Raw genomic sequence first — 20,908 nt, forward strand, 5'->3', positions numbered from 1 at the left:
GGTCAGAGGCAGCCACCAACCAAAAACAGGAGGGGAAAACTGGATTTAATGTTTGAAAGGCAGCTCTGAGATCAGCCATTCCTCTGCTGACCTCCAAGATCAGCTCTCCCCCTTGGAGGTCCAGGTGATGGGCACCAGATATTTAGTGATGCGTGCCTTTGAATTCCCTCATTGTTTGACTTAGTGTCATGTTTCAGAGTTAAAAATGATGCTGCTGCTGGCATGGTTTTGAGAGTGTAGCACTGGCAGTATGTGTCTCTTTCACCTTGTGAAGTGAACTGGCCCTGTGGTGTGGGCAGCAACAGGACCTCAAGAAACTCAGCCGGGTGCTTGTCTAAAGGCTTTGCTTTTTCACGTTGTTCCAGTCCTGCCACAACCTCACCAAGATGTCGTGCTACATACAGCAGTGCCTCCCTCCAGTCTACCAGGAACCCATCCCCATCAAGTGCCCGACGATGTTCCATGCCAGATACTCACCAATGCCTACCTGGCACTCGACACTGTGCACCCCACAGTATGTGACCCCCTGCATCCCCCGGCAGCAGATTATGTCCTCCAGCTACTCCCAACAGCAGTGTGTGACCAAGTGTGTGCCACGGCAGCAGTATGCAACCAAGTGTGTGCCGCAGCAGCAGTGTGTGACCCAGCACATCCTACAGCAGCCGTGTGTAACTCGCTGTGTGACAACTTGCATACCGCAGCAGCAGTGTGCGACCAAGGGTGAGTCACAGCAGTCTTGTGTGACCAAGTGTGTGCCGCAGCAGCAGTGTGCAACCAAGAGTGTGCCACAGCAGTGTGCAACCAAGAGCGTGACCACCTATGCCTCCAAGCAGAAGTGTGCAACCAAGTGCATCCCACAGCAACAGTGTCCGACCAGGTGTGTGACCACGTGTGTGCCACAGCAGCCGTACCTGACCAAGAGCATCCCGCAGCAGCAGTGTGCAACCATGTGTGTCCCGCAGAAGCGTGTGACCATATACTCCCCACAGCAGCAGTGTGCACCCAGGTGTGTGACCACGTGTGTCCCACAGCAGCGTGCAACCAAGTATGTCTCACACCAGTTCATGACTGATTGTGTTCCTCAGCAGTGTGCCACCACATACGTCCCACAGCAATGTGTGACCAGGTGTGTGGCCAAGTGTGTCCCTCAGCAGTGTGCCACAAAGTGTACTACCATTTGTGTCCCACAGCAGTGTGAGACAACTTGTGTTTCACAGCAGCAGTGTGCGACCAAGTGTGTCCCACAGCAGCAGTGTGCCACCAAGTGTGTCCCACAGCAGCAGTGTGCGACCAAGTGTGTCCCACAGCAGCAGTGTGCCACCAAGTGTGTCCCACAGCAGCAGTGTGTGACCAAGTGTGTCCCACAGCAGCAGTGTGCCACCAAGTGTGTCCCACAGCAGCAGTGTGCCACCAAGTATGTCACACAGCAGCAGTGTGCCACCAAGTGTGTCCCACAGCAGCAGTGTGCGACCAAGTGTGTCCCACAGCAGCAGTGTGCCACCAAGTGTGTCCCACAGCAGCAGTGTGTGACCAAGTGTGTCCCACAGCAGCAGTGTGCCACCAAGTATGTCACACAGCAGCAGTGTGCCACCAAGTGTGTCCCACAGCAGCAGTGTGCGACCAAGTGTGTCCCACAGCAGCAGTGTGCCACCAAGTGTGTCCCACAGCAGCAGTGTGCCACCAAGTGTGTCCCAGAGCAACGTCAGTCAGGTGGAGTGAAAATTTCAAGGCACTCTAAGAAGTACTGTTCTGTGTCCAAATGGCCCTGGTAAAAAGAAGTGGGGAAAAAGAAGCTCCATGGAAAGAGAGCCAGGTATAGCTTTGGGGCAGGAGCTATGTGTCTCCTCATACTGCCTGCTGACTGTTGCTAGTGCTTAAGTCTGCTTTATCTCTGTTTTCCAGTAGCTCCCCTGTAGCTCGGCCCTGTCTTGGGCCAGGATGTGATACTATTTCCGTGGCTGTGCTCCAGGTGCCTGTGTTTTGTACCTTAATCTGCTACAGGCCATGGTTTAGTGGGATGCTATTAATTTCTCACCTGATTGAAGTGAATAGTGATTTAGGGGAAAAAAAAAATAAAAAAAAAAAAAAATAAAAAAAACCCAATAATTAAAAAAAAAAAAAAAAGAGAGACATGACAGTAGTTTTAAAAAAAAAAAAAAGAAAAAAAAGAAATAGAAATGTCTAAGAAATCCGGATCATGACAGTATCAACTGGACTGACAGTGAGGCCGGCAGAGGGCTGGCCCATGCCCGGCTCCAGGTTTAGTCCTGGCCTTGGGAGACAATATTTAAGTTAGGAAGGACCCCACGAGGCTGCAAGCTCTCCAAAACAGCTGTTTTCTCTCACAGATTTGGAAACCAAACATAAATTTGCTAAGCAAACAGTATATGAATCTTACTGTGATGGCCTTCATCTCAGAAGGTAGCCAGAAACCCCTGCTGCTTTAAAACACTGACTCTGCACAGACTTCAGTAGAGTCCCCAATAAGACGGGGTTTCTGGCTCAGTGAAGTTGGTCCTTGCTGAAATTTTATACATGAAAGCTTTTATTCACTTGGTTGCGTTAAGTAATATCAAAAACACAACTTGAAACAAAAGAAAGTATTTGAAATAACACTGGAAGTTGTAGCACAACTATTTTACCAATGTTTGAGCTCTAGAAACTATTATCTATACCCTTTATGCTGCCTGAAGATACCTACTCTACACTGTATTAAAAACAAACCATATATATATGTATACTTCAATTCTACATATATATATATATACCTAAATAAATATATTTGCCTGACCTCAGATTAAATATCTTGTCCTTTTGCCCTCTGGTGCTTCTTCTTCATTAAATATAGTGAACTCCTGTCTGAAAAATACAAAAATCCTGTAATATGCCCCATCATTAGTAAAATGAGTAATAGCTCACGTTAATAGATCATGCATATTTAGAGAGCAAAAACATGTGTCGCAAGACAAAGAGAAGGGTGTGACCGGGGCTGGGACGCTGCCCTGCATCCTGCGCTGCTCCACCCGTGCTCGTTGACCTTGGGGTGCCACCACAGGCTGCCCTCTGAAGCCAAGCAGATGTCTGAGACCTGAGCAGGGCAGCATTTAGCAACACCAAGGTGGTGTCTGGCTGTTTCCCTGGGGTGCACAGCGTGTGCTGGGGGAGCAGACCCTTTTGGCACCTCCTGAATGTCCAGTGATGATGCATTGGCCTGGAGAGGCAGAGTGTAAGAGCGGCAGCAACCATGGCCCTCCTTCTTCCTTGCAGTGCCAGGGATGCTCTCACAACCCAACGTTTTGTGTCCCCTTTAAAATCAATAAATGAGCAACAGTGTGGTCTTCCGAGGAGCTGCCACATCATTGTGGCTTTCACATAGTAGCCAGAGCCCAGGGAGTTGTTAGGAAAGCTCTCCTGGGTGGTGGGTAGCTGGCTGGTGCAGGACCTCATCTCATACAGGTGGAGTGACTGTCAGACCACAGGCTCGTTTCAGAGGTGGTTGGGATGGAGTCTGGTTCTTACTCACGCTGCACTGTCCAGTGACTGCAGTGCAATATGCCTCAGTTTCCCCTGTGCTTAATTGGGAATAATAATAGCTCCCACAACAATGGCCCATGTGGACCTGTGTGTCTCCCTGAGATGAAAAGAATTTACAGATGCTAATTAAGAACATTTGGATGACAGGGCACAATGTTATCATCGGGTTAGTATTTTGCTACCTGCACCGGAAACACTAAACTGAATATTAGAATTACTTGAAGGCTACTTGATGTGGAGCTTGCCCAGGAACTGGATTTATAGAGCTTACAAAAACTGTATTAATCTGCTTACCTGGTCTCTGACGCCAGCTTGATTCCTGAAATCTTGGTCAGATCATTTAACATTAAAAATAGCATTGTAGTTCAGGGGAGTAAAACACAATGAAAGAGAAATCCAGATTAGATTCAGTGCTTCCATCTTCCATTGAGGAAAATAAGCCTAGAGAAAACATTCTTCCCTTTGTTTTTGTTGCTCTTGAAGTGTTGGTATCAACTGGGAAAACATGCACTTTGTCTGTATTTGGTTCTGTGATACTGAGGGAATTTTTTCATCAGAAAATCAGAAATGTAAATAAATTTACCTTCAGACTTCTGGCTTTTCTGGTGAAAACAGAAATAAAATATTTACTCAGTGGTTCATAAGCCAGAGATCAATAGTCTGCTTCATACCATTGAGAAATTTCCCACCTACAACATTAAAAGTTAACTTATTTCATCTCTTTTTATTTGAACGTGTGGGATCTCACCTGAATTCCCAGCATACTGGAACTCAGTTCATAGGTGTCAGATTCACATTAAAGGAAAAAAAAGTTGGGGCCTTCCCCTATGCAGATATGACTATGTAAAAATACATTCCCTTCTGGCACCGAGGCTCATGTCACTGTTAATTTTCCCTTGGGTTTATTTGTGGCATAAACAGGGAACACAGGGAGGCATGACTGGTGCAGAGAGGGTGCAGCAGAGCAGGGAATGTGATGACATGAGTCTGGTTTGATTCAACCTGCTTTCCCCAGGCTGCCCCGGCGCTCTTGCTCATGACTTCTCCCCTTTTTTGTGCCGGAAAAGCGTCGCCTCTTTTGGCAGGATATTTACTTTGTAGCAAGTCCTTTTTAGTAGTCGTCTTGCCCTTCGCCCAGGGCTTTCTCAGTCACAATCACCACTCTCTTCCCCTGGTTCCCTGTGTAAGAGAAGGAAGTCTACATGCCACAGTAATTATGGTCTGCAAAAAGTTGCTGAGAGCCCTTCCTGGATGGTGTTTTCAAAGGCACCGAAGGGCCCTATGCATGGAGCTTCCATGGAAATGAGGAGACCCTTGGGCAGTCCCTTTAGTGGGGGCTGGATACGCAAAGGGGAGGCAACGATGCTTCGGGGATTCAAAGCATGAGGGCCATGAAAAGCCCCTGCACAGGTTGTCATTGGCCTGCCAGGGGCTTCTCCGGTTTGGTACATTGGATCAGGAGGTTCCCCCTCACGATGCTCACGGGTACACCAAACCTCCCAGCACTACCAGGTGGCGATGGCAGCCCCACAGAGCAAGGACAACCATTCCCACTGGTGAGAAGCTGCACGTGGCTTGGCCAGGACTGGCAATTAGAGCATCACCCAGCCAAACCACCTCACTCCCCAAGGGCATTTATTCACTGTATAAAAGCTTTGCCATCACGGGGCTCTCCTAGACACTTCTCTCCGCTTGTTCTCACAGATGAAGTGGGTAAGTCTGGCTTTTAATGGAGGTCCTGAAATACTGTTTTATTCCTGGGTGGTCAGAGCAGGCAGAGTCCTGCTTGTGTACTTGCGGAGAAGCATTCTTGGGGCATGCTGCCTTCAGCACCGGCTTGCACAACTCTAACAGCTGGAGCATCTCCCCTGTGCTAAACTGAAGAATATTGGGAAAGCAATTATGATGGACAGCGAGGTCAGGAATGGGATTTGGGGGCTTTGCTATGCTTTCTGTCAGATCTAGCCTAAAGGAAGCTATTGACTACAGAAAGGGCTTGATGGGGGCAGGAGTCAGATATGAGCTTGCACACAAAAAAGCAACTCTAAGGGAAGTGGCATGGAGGAATTCACTGCCATTTTATGGAATTTAAACAACGCAACTTTTCTTATAATACTAAGAAGCTGACCACCTTCAGTGCCAATGTGAAAGTCAGCAGAGAGACTCTCCAGCTAAGTCTGAGCATGTTAAAATTTCTTCCTGGGCTAACAATGATAAAAATAAGTTTGAGATAAAAACAACACCCTGGAAGCAAATAATCCCCCTGTTTTAGAAGCTCTCTATCTTGATGAGCATCACAAGATAGTTCAACATTGTACACGTAGAAGTAGTAATTGCTATCATTGTTTTTCAATTGGTTGCTTTTATTGGTCTATGATTATTATAACTGTAGTGATAATAAGTTTTCCTAATGATAGTAACACGCAGCATTGTTATTATTGATCGTCTACCAGCGATAGGCTTTTGGAAGATAAAATCCTTACTGAAATTATGTTCAGAACTAGGGACGTTCAGAAAATGCAGTTTCTCTACAGTCAATTATATGCCTTAATCTCCACACAATGTCAAAATGGAAAAAAACAAATCCATTTTCTATCAGAGTATCTTTCACAAGTCAGTGATTTCAGTATCTGTTCCACTCAAAATGATTCTGTTAAAAACTCAGAAAACTTCCTGAAACTGGTGTTTTCCTGAGAGGGGAATGGAGTGGGATGATTTCTCCTGTGACTTCTATGTTGAAGACAAAGTGAGACAATTCACAGCAGTTTAAGGAGGGAAGTGTGGACCTCTGGATGGTGCTACCCTGTCACTTCCACAGGGACACAGTCTTGGCTAGAGTCCCCTTTGTGTTTGTCACACAAGGGGTTCCAGGATGAGGTTTCATCATCAGAGCTGCTACACCAGGCAGTTTGATAGTGGGACTTTGAGTTAGCATGAAAAACCAGGAACACTATGGCTTGGTATGACTGTAGTGCAGCACTAGAAGCTGATTTAAATCAGTATAATTCTCCCAACTCACTGAAAATTGACCGGTTAACACCTGTTGGGATTTTGCCTTGATAGCTTCTCCTTTCCTGCTATTGTTTCAACAAATACTTTGAAATAATTCTATTATATTTCCTCTTTTCTTAAGCTTGCCTAGACAATAGTATAAAGCTGGGACCGCAAGGCCTGCAGAGACAGCAGAGCTAATGCTACGGTAGCAAGCTCAGAGTCCTGTAACCACAGACCCCTGTGGGACCATGAATCAGCAGGCAAGCAAGCAGGCAGGTTGTACGTGCTGAGCTCCGTGCTGCCACAAACCTGTCCTTACCCTCAGCTAGCTAATTTAACCTCAGCTTGGGTTTGCCCACATGAACTGCAACCACACCTGAGTATTACAGCATGGACACACCTTTAATTTTGGTTTGGCTTTCATCTCTGGTGCTTGGCAATTGCAGGATTTAAACACGAAAGGACATCCTGTGAGGACAAAGGAGGTTTCCAGGAAGTAAGACACAGGGTCATAATGCCACTTCTCTTTGGTCAGATGTTTTGGTGGACACTTAGCTGGTCTTTGAAGGGCAGCATGAAAACTCCTCAGTGTGACAGGTTCCAATCCCTGATTATTTCTGGTCTCTAAAAGAAGGGTGTGGGGCCAGGAGCTGAGAACAGACTCTCCTCCTCTCCTCACCTGGGTAATCGCAGCCTGGTTGTGAGTCATGAAGAGCCTCTTGACCTTCAGGAGAGCTAGAGTGTGGGTTTGCCATGTAGAGGTACCTGTGAGAAACTCTGAGTCCTACATCATAAAGAAACAGCTGATGTCTGTGCAAACTCCGTCTTTTTCCTGCTTATTTCAGGCATAACCACCTTGGATGACCATGCACTATTATGGGGAACCATACAAACCACTCTACTTCCCGGGATCGGGTTACATCACTGAAAACCTCCAGCCCATGCCCCAGTCTGATGCATGCAGTACCACGTGCCACCCAGTGAGCGTGATCAAGTGTCCGATGCCAACATGGCAAACCTACACTCAACCTCTCACTTACATGTGCCCACAGCCAAGCATGACCCAGACACCACTGCTGTCTTGTCAGCCCCATGCGCAGCAGTGTGTCCTGCTGTACCCTGAGCCTTGTGAGACCACTCACCTTCTGCCTTGTAGGAAGCCCAGCCTGAAGATATGCACAACGCAGGATTGCCAGCCCTGCAAGGACACCTGCCCTGAAAAAAAGCATGAGGCCAAGAGCCTCCCACCGTGCGTATCCAAGTATCCAGAGCTGAAAACACTCAGGTTCCCACCATGTGGGGTCAAGAACACGTCCTCGTGCATAGACGAATGCAGGTCACAGAAGATATCCAAATGCTCAGCACAGCAGCACAGCAGGGAGTCTCGGTCCCTGCAGGGGATGACCAGCAGCTATTCCCCACCACTGCAGGGAGTCAGTGAGTGTCCCCCTCAGCCATGCATAATGCAGCCTTTCCCACATGAGCATGTGAGCAAGTTGCCCCCACAGAATTGCATTAAGGGCTACCCAACACAGGAACATATCACATCCTCGCAGCAGTGTGTAACCAAGTGCCTGCCACTGCCACATGTGACCAAGTGCCCACCACCACCACAGGTGATCAAGTGCCCACTGCCACAGGTGACAAAGTGCCCGCCACTACCGCACGTGGCCAAGTGCCCGCCGCCGCCACCACAGGTGATCAAGTGTCCACAACTGCCACCACAGGTGACCAAATGCCCGCCACACGTGACCAAGTGCCCGCCACCACAACAGATGACCAAGTGCTCCCGTGGGCAGGGAATAAAGGAGAGCTCCTCACAGAAACATGCAGGCAAATGCTTGCTGTCACAGGAGGGAGTCAAGTACAAGAGCTCATCAACACAAAACCTAAGCAAGTCCAAGTGTCTCTACACACCTACCACCCAGCACTCGCCACTGCATCACACAGGAGGAGTGAAACGTTCATGCCACCACAAGAAGAGTCGCTGTGAATCAAAATGGCTGTGTTAAAGGAGATAAAGAAGTAGTTGTGAAAACAGTAAGCTATGTACCTGAGGTCTGAGGTTATTTCTCTCCCCCTGCTCCAGTTCCTAACACCTAGAGAAGCTTTGCCCTTATTTTTCCCCTTATTGTATCCATATTAAGCTCATAGAGTACATTGCCTTTCTTTTGTGACTACACTTCAGTTATTCCTGCAAGAGAAAATATGTTAGTGAGAAGTTAAATAACTGAGCAGGTGCTCAGACTTTGAACTTACTGATACAACCCTGTTACAGTGTTCACACCGCAAGAGACTTTTAGTGTTACTGGATCAACTATGATTGCTGGTACCAGTCTGATTAAATCTCAGGTTGTAGCTGGATTCCTGCTCTCTGTCTGATTTATTTTCAATTTTAAAAACTGTTTCTAATACTTACTACCAGATAAAATTATTCCCTGTTGTTATATCAGTCTTTTGTGCAAAATAATAGTAATAATGCTTTTAGGACTAGAATGTTTTACCATCTGTGGTAACAGAACTTGGTGTTGAAGGGTTACCCAGAGATGTAGTAAAAGCAGCAGCGCAGAGTGGTATTCAGGAAAAGGATTAACTGAAGTAATGACTCATTCACACTCTTCAGACAGGAGCTTACCACCCATCTGGGCTTAGCTCAGTTGCACCAGCGTCACGGGGAGCACACCCTGTTTGCACAGAGGTCACATAGCAGACTTTTCAGCCCTGCACCCTGGGACAAGGACACACTTCCCCCAGGTGTCCTCTGCTCTGCAGTTTTGTCTCTGGACAAGCCACTGCTGAACGGATCGTGAAATGGGTTATGTGGGACAGTCCATGGCATAGCAGGGTGTAGAGGGGACACCACAAAAGGTCTCTTCTGATGCTGTGACCCTGAGTTGGCCCTGTCTGCACCAGATGGGTGGTCAGCATCAATAGCCTGTGGTTACAAAATTGCAGCCAGAGGGAAAACTAACTTTCAACTCCAGCTGTTCCTTGACAGCAACATTTTTGTAGACAGCAAGAAATAATGACCATGCTTAATCAATATTTTGATCTCCTAGGTATAAATACAAAAGGGGCAAAGTCCCAAGGCATGTTTCATTGCATACCTGCCCTACACCATGGTCTCTCCCAGGGGTGCTCCTGGGGCAGCACTGGGGAAGCAGAAGCTCTCTGCCACCATCTAAAGGCACAGTGAGAGATCCAGCAGCTGCTCCTACCTCTGCTTCACTGCCTTGCTCTGCTCAGCCAGTTTGCTGGGCAAATCCCAGCAGGAAAACCTCCTCCTGTCTCTGCAGCTTCCTCTGCAGCACCCCAAACAGACCAAGCAGGATTTCCATAGACTTCCTTTTCTAACAAAGTGATAGATTTGCCTGTAAAAAATGAGATTGATGCTACCAGCACTCCTCCAAGTTTAGGAGGAGGCTTGCAGGCCATGGGGAGAGACAATTCATTTTAAGTTCTGGTAAATCACTAACTTTGAGGAATTCAAAGAAAAAGAGAAGAACAGCATGAGCAAGTAGCTCTCTCCTGCCTGCCTTACATGGGATCAATCCCATACAATCCTTAGTGGCCCAAAAGGTGACGCGAGGCAATGCTGCATCCTTGTGGCAGTGAAAGCAAATCACAGGCTGAACAAGAGCATAACCAAGCAGTCAGAGAACAGTCTTTATTCCCCTCTAGCTGGAACTCAGGATGCCACATCCAGATATCCACATCTGGTTTTGAGTGCTCAACACAAGAGCAATGGACAACCAGGAGCAAGGTTGACGGAGGCTGCCAAGGTGGTGAGGGCATTGGGTGCAGGAGGAGGGAGGCTGGGAGAGCTGGAGGTGTTTGTCCTGGAGATGGAAAGACCGGAGTGACAGTTTATTACCTTATCTCCTTCCAGTCTTCTCTTCTGTAAATGGGCATCCTTCAGAGGTTGTGTTTCTTAGCCTTCTGGTCACACATGGGGATTGGAGCCAGACACTCAGCAGCTGGTCAATACCTAGACAGGAGGGAGGATTGCCAAGCAGAATGACATCCTCCAGCTGAAGCTGTGACAACAGTCAGGGAAACAAAGGACAGGAAGAAATAACCAAATGTTTCATTGTGAACGAAAATGGGCACTGTGCAGTCTGCAAAATTCTATTCTTCACCTCCTCCAAGCCACTTACAGGGATGAACCCCATGGTACCTCCAACTAAATACTATAATGGATTTAGAGGAATGAGGTAAAATCCCATAACTAGCAGCAGATACAGCCAATATGACTGCATTATGTCTGTTGATGTCTGCAAACCACTGATCACCTGGTCAATGATTAAGTCAAAGCTGGACAAATTTTACATTCCCGTGTTAATAGAGACAGAAGTGGTAGAATCACATCAACAATTAATTTAGACTATGAAGATATGATATAAAGGGAACCCCACAGCATGTAACAGTATGTTCCATAGAACATTGAACAGTACCAGTAAACAATGTTAAAATAATTATAGTAATTATGAGTGTTGCACACATGGGAAAAATTGTTTGGAAAGTAATTAAGACCTCGTGCACAAAGGTTGTCTCATCTTCCTGGGAGTTTAAGAAAGCATATAAAGATTTCAATGCTCCTCTGGACATTTCTCTTGACTTCTTTCTGGACAGCTGGTAAGTCCCATTTATCCTGGTCTAATTAGTTACATTTAGTAAAATGTTGCTTTAACATGAGCTAGGGTTTAACAGCAACCCACTCTGTGGTTTCTAAAAATATTAATGAGGTTCTTTCTAGAAGAGTTGGCTACATATTATTTAGTTGTGTATTTGTGCTGTGTCCAATCTTAAAAATATCTATGGGGACCAACATTCTTATTTAAAAATTGAAGTGTAATTTTATTATTATGAATTAACTGTGTATAGGTACATGGCATCCAAGATGAAAGACATTTTAAGCTTCATTCAGATAGAGTTTAGATAACATTATTATTAGATTTTCTTCATTAAAAAAATTGGAGAACTGAGATGTTAATATTTGTGAATAAAAACTTTTGGAAAACAAATCAGCAAGATTTAGTTTTCAAAGGGATAAAAAGAGACTAAAATCTTCTTGCCTTCTGCCCTTCCTGCCAGAAGGATCATGTTCACATCCAAAACATGTCTAGAATAAAGAGTTAAGTTCCCTAAGAAGTGATGTCTCCCAGTTTTTGGTTGGTCATTCATGCAGGTCTGTTGATGGTCTGTTCTCTGGGTTAAGACACTTACCATAGCAGTATTATGAAGAATAAACTCTGCAAATACAATTGTTTTCATACTCAATGACTTCAGGGTTTTTCTGATGAGAGTGTCTGATGCTGAATATTGGCAGACATAAAACACTGGACAAAATAGCTAATGGGATCCCCCTTTAAAATTCCCATCATAATCAGTGGACAGAAACAGGCATTTCACGTGACTTATTTAAGCACCTACCTCTGGATGAGCTGGACTGTACTCTAGAAGTGCCTGGGTTTCTCCAGGGACATAAGTAAAGTGGTTACTTTATAGGTAATCATCTACATCACGGAGTTTTTAACTTTAATAGATAAATCGAACAACATGTTTTTTGCAACTAGTTCCAGTTGAATGACCTAAAAGATGGTTTCAGGGTCTAGGCAAAAAGGTAAGAACCAAAAATCTCCATTAAGGTCTTGACTTTGTCACAGATGGTCTCTGCAAACCCTCTGGAGACACCTGAAGTCAAGATTTTCCTAGGTCGGGAATAGCACGCAGAATGGCACCAAAATAAAATCTTTCCACCTCTTGCACACTGGTGCTCAGCTTGCAGAGTCGCAATAATGCTTCTTCCTCCCAGTCCTGTCTGACATGGACTTGTTAGTCTGCATGAACCTCTTGGGACAGAGAATCTAGCCTTGCACTGATACATTGCCCAACACAATCTCAACAGAGGCACAGGAACCCTATTACACATGATTATCCTAATGAGGGCTGGGTATGCTCTATCACTGGGACAAACAAGCAATCCCAGGCAAGGACATTCTCCAGTACAGGGATATCAAGTACCCATTTCTGTATGATCAGTAGCCTCATGGCATCAGCAGCAGTTACGGAGATAGAACTTCTCCAGTTGTTCTTGATGGTTGTCCAGACAGGATGTGTAGATGGGAGAGGAAAAAAGAGGTACTGCAGAGGTGACAGTGACCTGTGGGCAAGAGACGGCAGTGATAAAATGGGATGGAGGTTAGTTAGCCCTGGACATTTTCGGGAACATGGAGGCAGAGTGAAAAGGACTCAGGGTGATGGAGATAAAGGTAAGTAGAGCAAGGGGACAAGCCTGTGAGCTTCATTTCTTGAAATCACACGTTCTTGTTGCCTCTGCTACAACATCTCTGTTACCTGTAAGCCCGTATAACTGAAATACCTGAGCTGCACCACTTGTGCCTTCTCCACCACAGTGTATTCCTAGCCATGTTAAGCTCCTCACCCTTCCTGCCAGGAGAACAGGAGAGAGGAGCAGGAGTCCTTCCTAAGGTGCAGGGGTCTGTGGGATGAAGGGCAGGGTGTGGGGTGAAAGCATTTTGTGACACACTCTTGTGGTCTCCATTCTGTCCTGCAGGTTTGTCACCATTTCTCCCAGATGTCTTCCGGTGGGGCGTGGGACACAGGACAGTGTTCCCAACTCTATGATGTGCAGTGCCCAAAGCCTCTTGCTACCAGCTGCAATGACCCTTGTATTGTATCCTGCGGCACCTCCAGAGTCATTATATACCCCCCTCCCGTCATTGTGACATTCCCAGGGCCAATCCTCAGCACGTGCCCACAGGAGACAATAGTGGGAAGTTCTGCAGTCCTGGAGGGAGGTGCCCCAACCCTGCCAACAACTTTAAGAGCAGAAGTCCTGTGCTCAGAGTCACCTTCAGAGAGATTCATTCCAAAATCCATGCCTCAGTGTGCACCACGGTGCTCCTATGTGTTTTCTTCCCGCTGGATGCATCCTTGCAGTAGACCCAGCTACAGATGCTACCAGCCATCTGAGAACGAGAGGGAAGACAATGCTCCAGAGAAGGAGAATCCAGAAACTGAAAACACAGATCCAGCAAATGAGGACATAGAGATCCCAGAAGCATAACATAGGGGTACCAACCCCCATGACCAAGTCCAAAGGCCTCGCAGACTCCTTCTGCCTCTCTAAAGCAGACTTACCTGTGTCTTCTTCAAATCATGCTTTACCTTAAATTCATAGGTTTTTCCTCAACTATATTCTCAGGCAGGTAATTAGAGTAATAAAGTTCTCCCTGTTCTACCTTGTGTTAACCTGACCTTTGAAACATATAGGATCTGATTCTTGAGAAGAAATTGTTCTTTTTCCATTTGCTTTCCAGAAAAAGGAAGCAGCAGTTGTTTCAAGAACACCACAAAAATGGTCAATTAAGATATGACAAACCCTTTTACTGCTAATGCTAATTAGACTGGTCTTTGCATTTAAGAGAATTAGTCACCAGGAAATTCACTTCTTCCTTTGATAAATATATACAAATATGTGCACACATGTCATTTGTTTCTGGCTTTCAGTTTCACTGTAGGAAAGTAGTGGAAAATAAAACGATTCCCCCTTTAATTTTATTTAAGAAAGGAAAAAACTATTTGATGAAATTATCACTTGTATATAGAAGTCTGAATGCAGTTTATGAGTGGCAGAATCTGCATCTGGAACTGTGCTCTTTTTGCCATTATTTGTTCTATCAGTCTTGTTCTGTCCTTTCCCTTTACATTAAAATTATTCTTCATTATCATGGCAGTTTTCTTGTTGTTTTTTTTTTTTTTTCTCTTCCACTCTTGATTTTCAGGTACCTGCCAGTGAAATTTAGATGGCAAACATACCTGTCAGTCCTACTGACCCATGAAATGAGAAAATAGTCAACGCTCTCGTGCATTCCCCAGCCCTGTTCACAAGACTTCCATTTTCACTTTCATCTCATGGCTTTCACTTGTTCCTCTTCCTGCTACATACAGCTTGTGGTTTTGAGAGTTCGTGGCTTGATGTGTCAGCTGAACAGCAATAAGAAGATGAAAAGGAATGACATTCTGAGAAATGTTCCTTATTACTTACTTTGGTTCAGGAAAAAAAACAGCTACTCCCTGCTCCCCATGACCCTCTGCTCCCACTCCCCATCGAATTCTAAGCTTCTATTCTTCTAAATATTTCCACACATTTTAAGTGTAAGCATTGTCCTTTTGGTCCCAAGAAAAACATTACTACAGTTATGACTGGTTACCTCTGCCAGTGTTTGCAAGCTAAAAGGCCAGTTTAACAGAAGTGAAATAAAATTCACTGGTAAACTTGGCCCTAAAACTGAGATGTGGAACTTGACTAAACTCAAATTACCCATTGTTGGGCTGTTGAGTCTTGAGAGCTACTATTTAACAATTTGCTCTCAGCTGTGGAGGCAGATGCCCATGAACATCAGGATGTGCACCTTATTCTGCAAGCAGCCCATGCAGCCACATTCAGATGCATTTCTTTTCCCAGAGACGACTTCAAGGAGAAAAGGCATAGCAGGGAACTTTACAGCAACATTAAGACATCATATGAAAACATGCTAAGCAGCCTGGAATCCTGCCAGTCTCCCTGGGAAGACAGAGTTTGCCCATCTGTCTGCTGCAGCCCCCCGGGCTTTCACTGTGATCTGCTCACCCAAGTAGCTGCCTCAGGGGTGAGCAGCCCATGTATCCTCCCTGCCTCCCCCTCATAAATCTACTCTTTCTAAAATGAGTCCCCCATATATTCAATGTATATATATTTAAATTCTTCCTTTTACAAGATGGGAAATACTGTAAATCTGCTTGTTTATCTTACAGGTCTTAGCATGTGCCCTACTTTATTGATCCATTATTAAGATGTAATTATTGTATCTTGGAAGACTAGCTTGCAAACTGTCTCAGCGCCACACCCTAGATAAGCCAGGAGGCAAGGCAGAGATATAAGCTTTGTTGATTGCCTGGGTCACGCAAAATTGTTGTGAAAAAATTGGTAACAAGGTCATCAGCAAGGGTGGAGTTCTCAGGAACCTCCAGTCCAAAAGACCCAGTCTTGACTCATCATCTCCACATTATCCAGTCCAAGAGTTCAAGGAGTTTAACAGTAATCTAGTTACACAATGGGATTCAGAAAGTGATACTCACCTGCTGAAAATGATTTGCAAATTATTACTTTTTTTTTTTTTTTTAAAGTACATACCTGAAAACCACTAACTTGGTTCTTCTTGAGAATAAAGCAGTTTGCACAAGATAGTCTGTCTCCCAAGAGTCTTGCTGAGGTTTTTAGGGAAGAGCCATTAGCATTTCAGCCCAGGATCTTTGAGCTTGATCCCTTTTGAGAAATTTATGTGTAGTATCCATACCATACTCCATAGTGCTCTGCTATCTGAAATGGAAGCATGTCATTCTGTGATTCAGGTTCATCCAGTGTATATTAGCACATCACATTTTCAGAGAACCCCCAATATTCTTTACTCACATGCCTAAGCCATATCTCAGGGCTTTTGATTAACAGCCTAGCAAAACCCCCAGTACTTCCGATCTTCCTGCCAATTTACCCCCCCTCTTTGACCTTTCCTTTGTCTGTCATTTAATACCCTCTCACAAACAACAAACACATTTCACCTGTTGCTTTTACACTGCTTGTTTCAAAGCTTTCCACCGATATCACCTTGCACCTGAGAACCCAGCTGTTCCTCCACCTTCCCCTGCTGTTTGAGTCATTGTAAAGGACACCGCATTTCATTGTCATTATAACATCCCACATCATCTTCTCATTGCTCCTTGCAAACCTTCCTTCTCTTTACACCTGCATGGCACAGAAAGTTTTCATCTTATCATGGGATAACTGATGCCCAAAAGCCACCTAACCTGTCTAGGGATACTCTACACATAAGGGTGGATCCAAGACTTAGACACACCTAACTATTATTGGTCTTATTACTTATAACCTGTCATTATAATTCAAATATCACACACAAGCCAAATTTACAATGGGGCCAGGGAGACCAAGGCATGGGACAGACACAGAAGGGGCAGAACTGATCCTGCATGGGATGCCCAGAAAAGGTGCTGGTGCAGAGCTGTTTTTCCTGTTTAAATCCTTTTCAAGTTGTGACATGGGTTATTGACACCAAGAGAGGAGTACACTGGCCTTTGTGGCAGCTTTCTACTCAAGCTGAAGTTTTAGCCTTACTGACCCAAGTTGAAAGAAGCAGTGTGACACAGTTATTTATGGCACTAGAAGAACTGGCACCATAATTCAGATATTTCCACTGGATAGCAGAGCTCTGCTATCCCTTCTCCTTTTGTGACAAGAGCCTACTCTGTCTCTAAACTCAACTATAAATTAATTTAACATGATTCTGTGCCACCAGATCAACACTCTTTTAATCTAATAGCCTTGAAGGAACTAAAAGTCAACTACTGGTTTTTCTTGCTGAGACTAGCAGGCTGAATTAGGTAATGAACCACAATGAAGATTTAATGAATAGCTTTACAATTAATATATTATTAAATTGGATATTGGCACCACACCTCTGTGAATCATGAGGTGATATGGGAATATAGATCTATTCTGGCAATACTAACACATACCATGAGCACTAGTTGGAGGCCTGTATCTAGTGGAGTGCCTCAAGGGTCAGTACTGGGGTTCAAACTGGAACACAAGAGGTTCCACTTAAATTTGAGAAGAAAAAACTTCTCAGTGAGGGTGGCAGAGCCTGGCCCAGGCTGCCCAGGGAGGTTGTGGAGTCTCCTTCTCTGCAGACATTCCAACCCGCCTGGACACCTTCCTGTGTAACCTCATCTGGGTGTTCCTGCTCCGGGGGGATTGCACTGGATGAGGTTTCCAGGTCCCTTCCAATACCTGACATTCTGGGATTCTGTGAAAATATGAATTCACCTTATTAAAGCTGCCAGGGAAAAGCACTGATTACAGAAAGCAAACTGTATAGATGGCCAAGCCAGTGTCATTTTTCTGCAGCATGTGTTAAGCTGTGTTTTGAACAAGTTTTCTTTACAGTGGAAAAACCTCAAAGCCAATGAAGTCCTTATTAACTTTTATAAAATATTTGGTTTGGCAACTCCTTTAATTCCTTCAGGTGTCAATTGCTGTAATTATTAGTTATTTCGCATTCCCTCAAATTATGTGAGTTGTGTTATTCTGCACAGCTTGCTGTCTTAACTCCATTGTTTATGTACACAGGTAATGTGCATTGTCCTCTCCTCATATTGGCCTCCAACAAGCACGCTGGGAAAGGAAAATTCAATTTCTTCATAGTTATTAGTACTTTTCTGTGCTTATTCTGAAGGCACCTGGGAAGCAGATGATTCCTTGAGATAAGGAACTGACGATAAATCATAAAAGCTTGAATGGGTGACTTTCTTTAGCTGAATTTCTAATTGGATTGTTGTACAAAATCCTAGTGCTCACGGGGGAGTTCATAAACTGCTTTGATGTCTTACTTTCTACTTGGGATGTGTTATAGTCATGTAGGACAACATCTGTCCAAAGGACAGTCCCAAGTCATAAACTCCACTCCCAAAACCCCTGGACTGAGTACGCAGTGGCCATGGACACTAGTGGCTCTTTAATGTAAAAAAGATTTCCTACTTTAAAGAGCAAAAATCCACAAGGCCACTGGTTATTATTGCCCGACAAATTAAAAACTGGAATTCTGTGCTGAGTAGCCATGTGTAGTTTACCCATCTCTGAACTACCTTCACAAGTATTCGCAAGTATTTAAGAGAAAACTGACCTCAATTTACTGTGAGATTTTCACTGAAAAGACAAGATGGATGAAGTGCACACATCGTGCTGTGTGGGATTGGAAATTATCTAATAATCAGAAGCTGTTATCAAAACAGCTACAACAAAGCAAGGCATCACCGGGGGAAAACATTCTGTTTCACAAGATGTAGAGAACAGTTGCGCAAAGGTATCTATCTCCCAATTTCTGTTCTCTGTGACAGCATATAAAAGTGCTCATAGCTCGGGTCTCTGTAGCTGCCTCCACTGACTTATTCTTCTTGGTGACTGGGTAAGTCTGATTTAACTTAATCCGTTCATAATTGTAGATCTGGATTTACAAGTAGCATTAATATGAGGTTATATATCCTAAACTATTTTAGGGTAGGACTTTTTTTTTCTGAAAATGTTTTAATTGGAAACTAACTTGCAAATAGGGTGAATACAGGCATCGCCAAATGTGAAGGAAAAAATGAACGGGAGTTTCAAAAATGTAGATGGGAACAATTCCTAGGAATTGGGCATATATCTATGGAGACAGGACACTCCAGAAAACATTGCTGGGATTAGGACAGACTCACAGACAAAAAGTACAGCAAAGGCAATGATGAGAGAAAAGGAAGGAGAGGCGGCGTTCCCAGAACTCATTTGGGAATAGGCTACAGGGCAATGGAGCATTAGAGAGTAGTGGAGTAGACTGGAAGCCTCTACCCAGCAATTCATCTTACTTGATCGGTGACATCTGTAACGCACAAGTCTACTTCAGAGTGGAATGGATTGTGCCTTAGAAAAAGGTGATTATTTTTCATTATTTTTTTGATCACTAACTATTGGTGTAGATGACTTGTACATATGTATCAGCATTGCTCAAAGCATCTACACAACCTGCATTACTATACCACAGTTTCTTCTTTCACTCCTCTGGATGTGATTTTACCAAGCTAGTGCACTCTCTGCCTTTCAGGTTGATTACCTTCTGGAAAGATGTCTTCCTATGGACAGATGCTTAGTGCTCGTTGTGGTCCGCCGTGTGAAGTTACATGCTCACAACCATTTGTCGACAGTAGGAATGAGCCATGTGTCAGCTCATGCGGAGATTCAAGAGCAATTGTGTATGCACCACCTGTTGTTGTGACTTTCCCAGGACCCATTATCAGCTCATGCCCTCAGGAAAGCATTGTGGGAACCGCCATACCTGAAATTGAGGGTCAGATGGGCTCCGGAGGTGGCGGAATGGGCTCTGGAGGTGGTGGAATGGGCTCTGGAGGTGGCGGAATGGGAGAGTGTCCACATGGTGGGGGGAGCTCATGTGGCAGTGGAATCTTCCCTTTAGGAAGCTTTTACCGAAACACATATTTTTCAAGATTTGGTAGATATTATTCCCCCTTTTCTCCCAGAGGATACTATAGGTATCGCTATGGAAACTACGGGCCATTTTAAATCTTTAAGAACGAGTCATGACTGAAAGAATAATCAGATACAAACTAATAGTTGACATATAGACCTGAAAATCAGACACACCAAGCAGTCTCTGCTCCAGCTGATGTCAGTAGGAGCTGGGGTTGCTTGGGATCTTCTTGCGCTATGTTTTGTCTAAGGCTTATGATCCCAATGTTGCCTCACTTTGTCATTTGCTCATGTTATGTTTTGTTCTTTCTGAACCTGAAGAGACTAAGAAACGTAATGGGACCTGACCGTGAAAGTGTCTAGCTGAAAGAAGAATGGATTGTGAGCCCTGTGCTCCTCTGAACACTGATTGATTGTAGTCCTTGTTGAAATGGAAATGACAGTCTTTGTCTATGCATTGCCTCATTCTGCAAGAATGTATTCCACTTCTTGTTTGTATTAAAGCCCTGTTGCATCATAGGACTGTCTTCTGGCATTCATTTCATTGCAATTTCTTAGTTACAAACCACAGAATCACAGAATTACAGTCCACCTCACTACCCGGTCATCCAGACCACACTCCCTCAGTTTAGCTGTGAGGATGCTGTGGGAGACTGTGTCAAATGCCTTACTCAATCCATCTTGTTATGTCCTCATAAAAGTCAATGAGGTTGGTCAAGCACAACTTCCCTTTGTTGAAGCCATGTTGACTGCCCCTAATGACCCTCTTATCCCTGATATGCCTTGAGATGTCACCAAGGAGAAGTCATTCCATCAGTTTCCCAGGGATGGAGGTGAGGCTGACCGGTCTATAGTTACCCGGGTCCTCCCTCCTGCCCTTTTTGAAGACTGGAGTGACAGTCCTCAGGCACCTCTCCTGTTTCCCAAGACTTGGCAAAGATGATGGAGAGCGGTCCAACAATGACCTCAGCCAGCTCCCTCAGCACCCACGGGTGCATCCCATCCGGACCCATGGATTTATGGATGTCCAGATTGCCTAACTGCTCCCTAACCCAGTCCTCATCAACCCAGGCAAACTCCTCCATTGTCCTGCCTTCCTCTGGGGCCTCAGTGGTACCGGGCTCCTCAGGACAGCCTCCGGCAGAGTAGACAGAGACAAAGAAGGCATTCAGTAACTCTGCCTTTTCTGTATCTTCTGTCACCAGGGCACCCACCTTGTTCATCAGTGGCCTACATTGCCTCTGGTGTTAGTTTTATCTGCCACGTACTGGAAAAAGCTCT

General features: G+C 44.9%; 1 protein-coding gene across 1 annotated transcript; it reads left to right on the forward strand.

Moving 5' to 3' along the window:
• Positions 1 to 386: 386 nt before the first annotated feature.
• On the forward strand, positions 387 to 1,772 carry LOC309450375 (uncharacterized protein; the record flags this gene model as incomplete). The annotated part of the gene is made up of 1 exon (XM_082073210.1): positions 387 to 1,772. One exon carries the CDS (start codon positions 387 to 389, stop codon positions 1,770 to 1,772), a length of 1,386 nt encoding a protein of 461 aa, XP_081929336.1.
• Positions 1,773 to 20,908: the final 19,136 nt, after the last annotated feature.

This window comes from Streptopelia decaocto (assembly GCF_964273445.1).
Source record: "Streptopelia decaocto genome assembly, chromosome: 26".
Lineage (NCBI taxonomy): Eukaryota > Metazoa > Chordata > Aves > Columbiformes > Columbidae > Streptopelia > Streptopelia decaocto.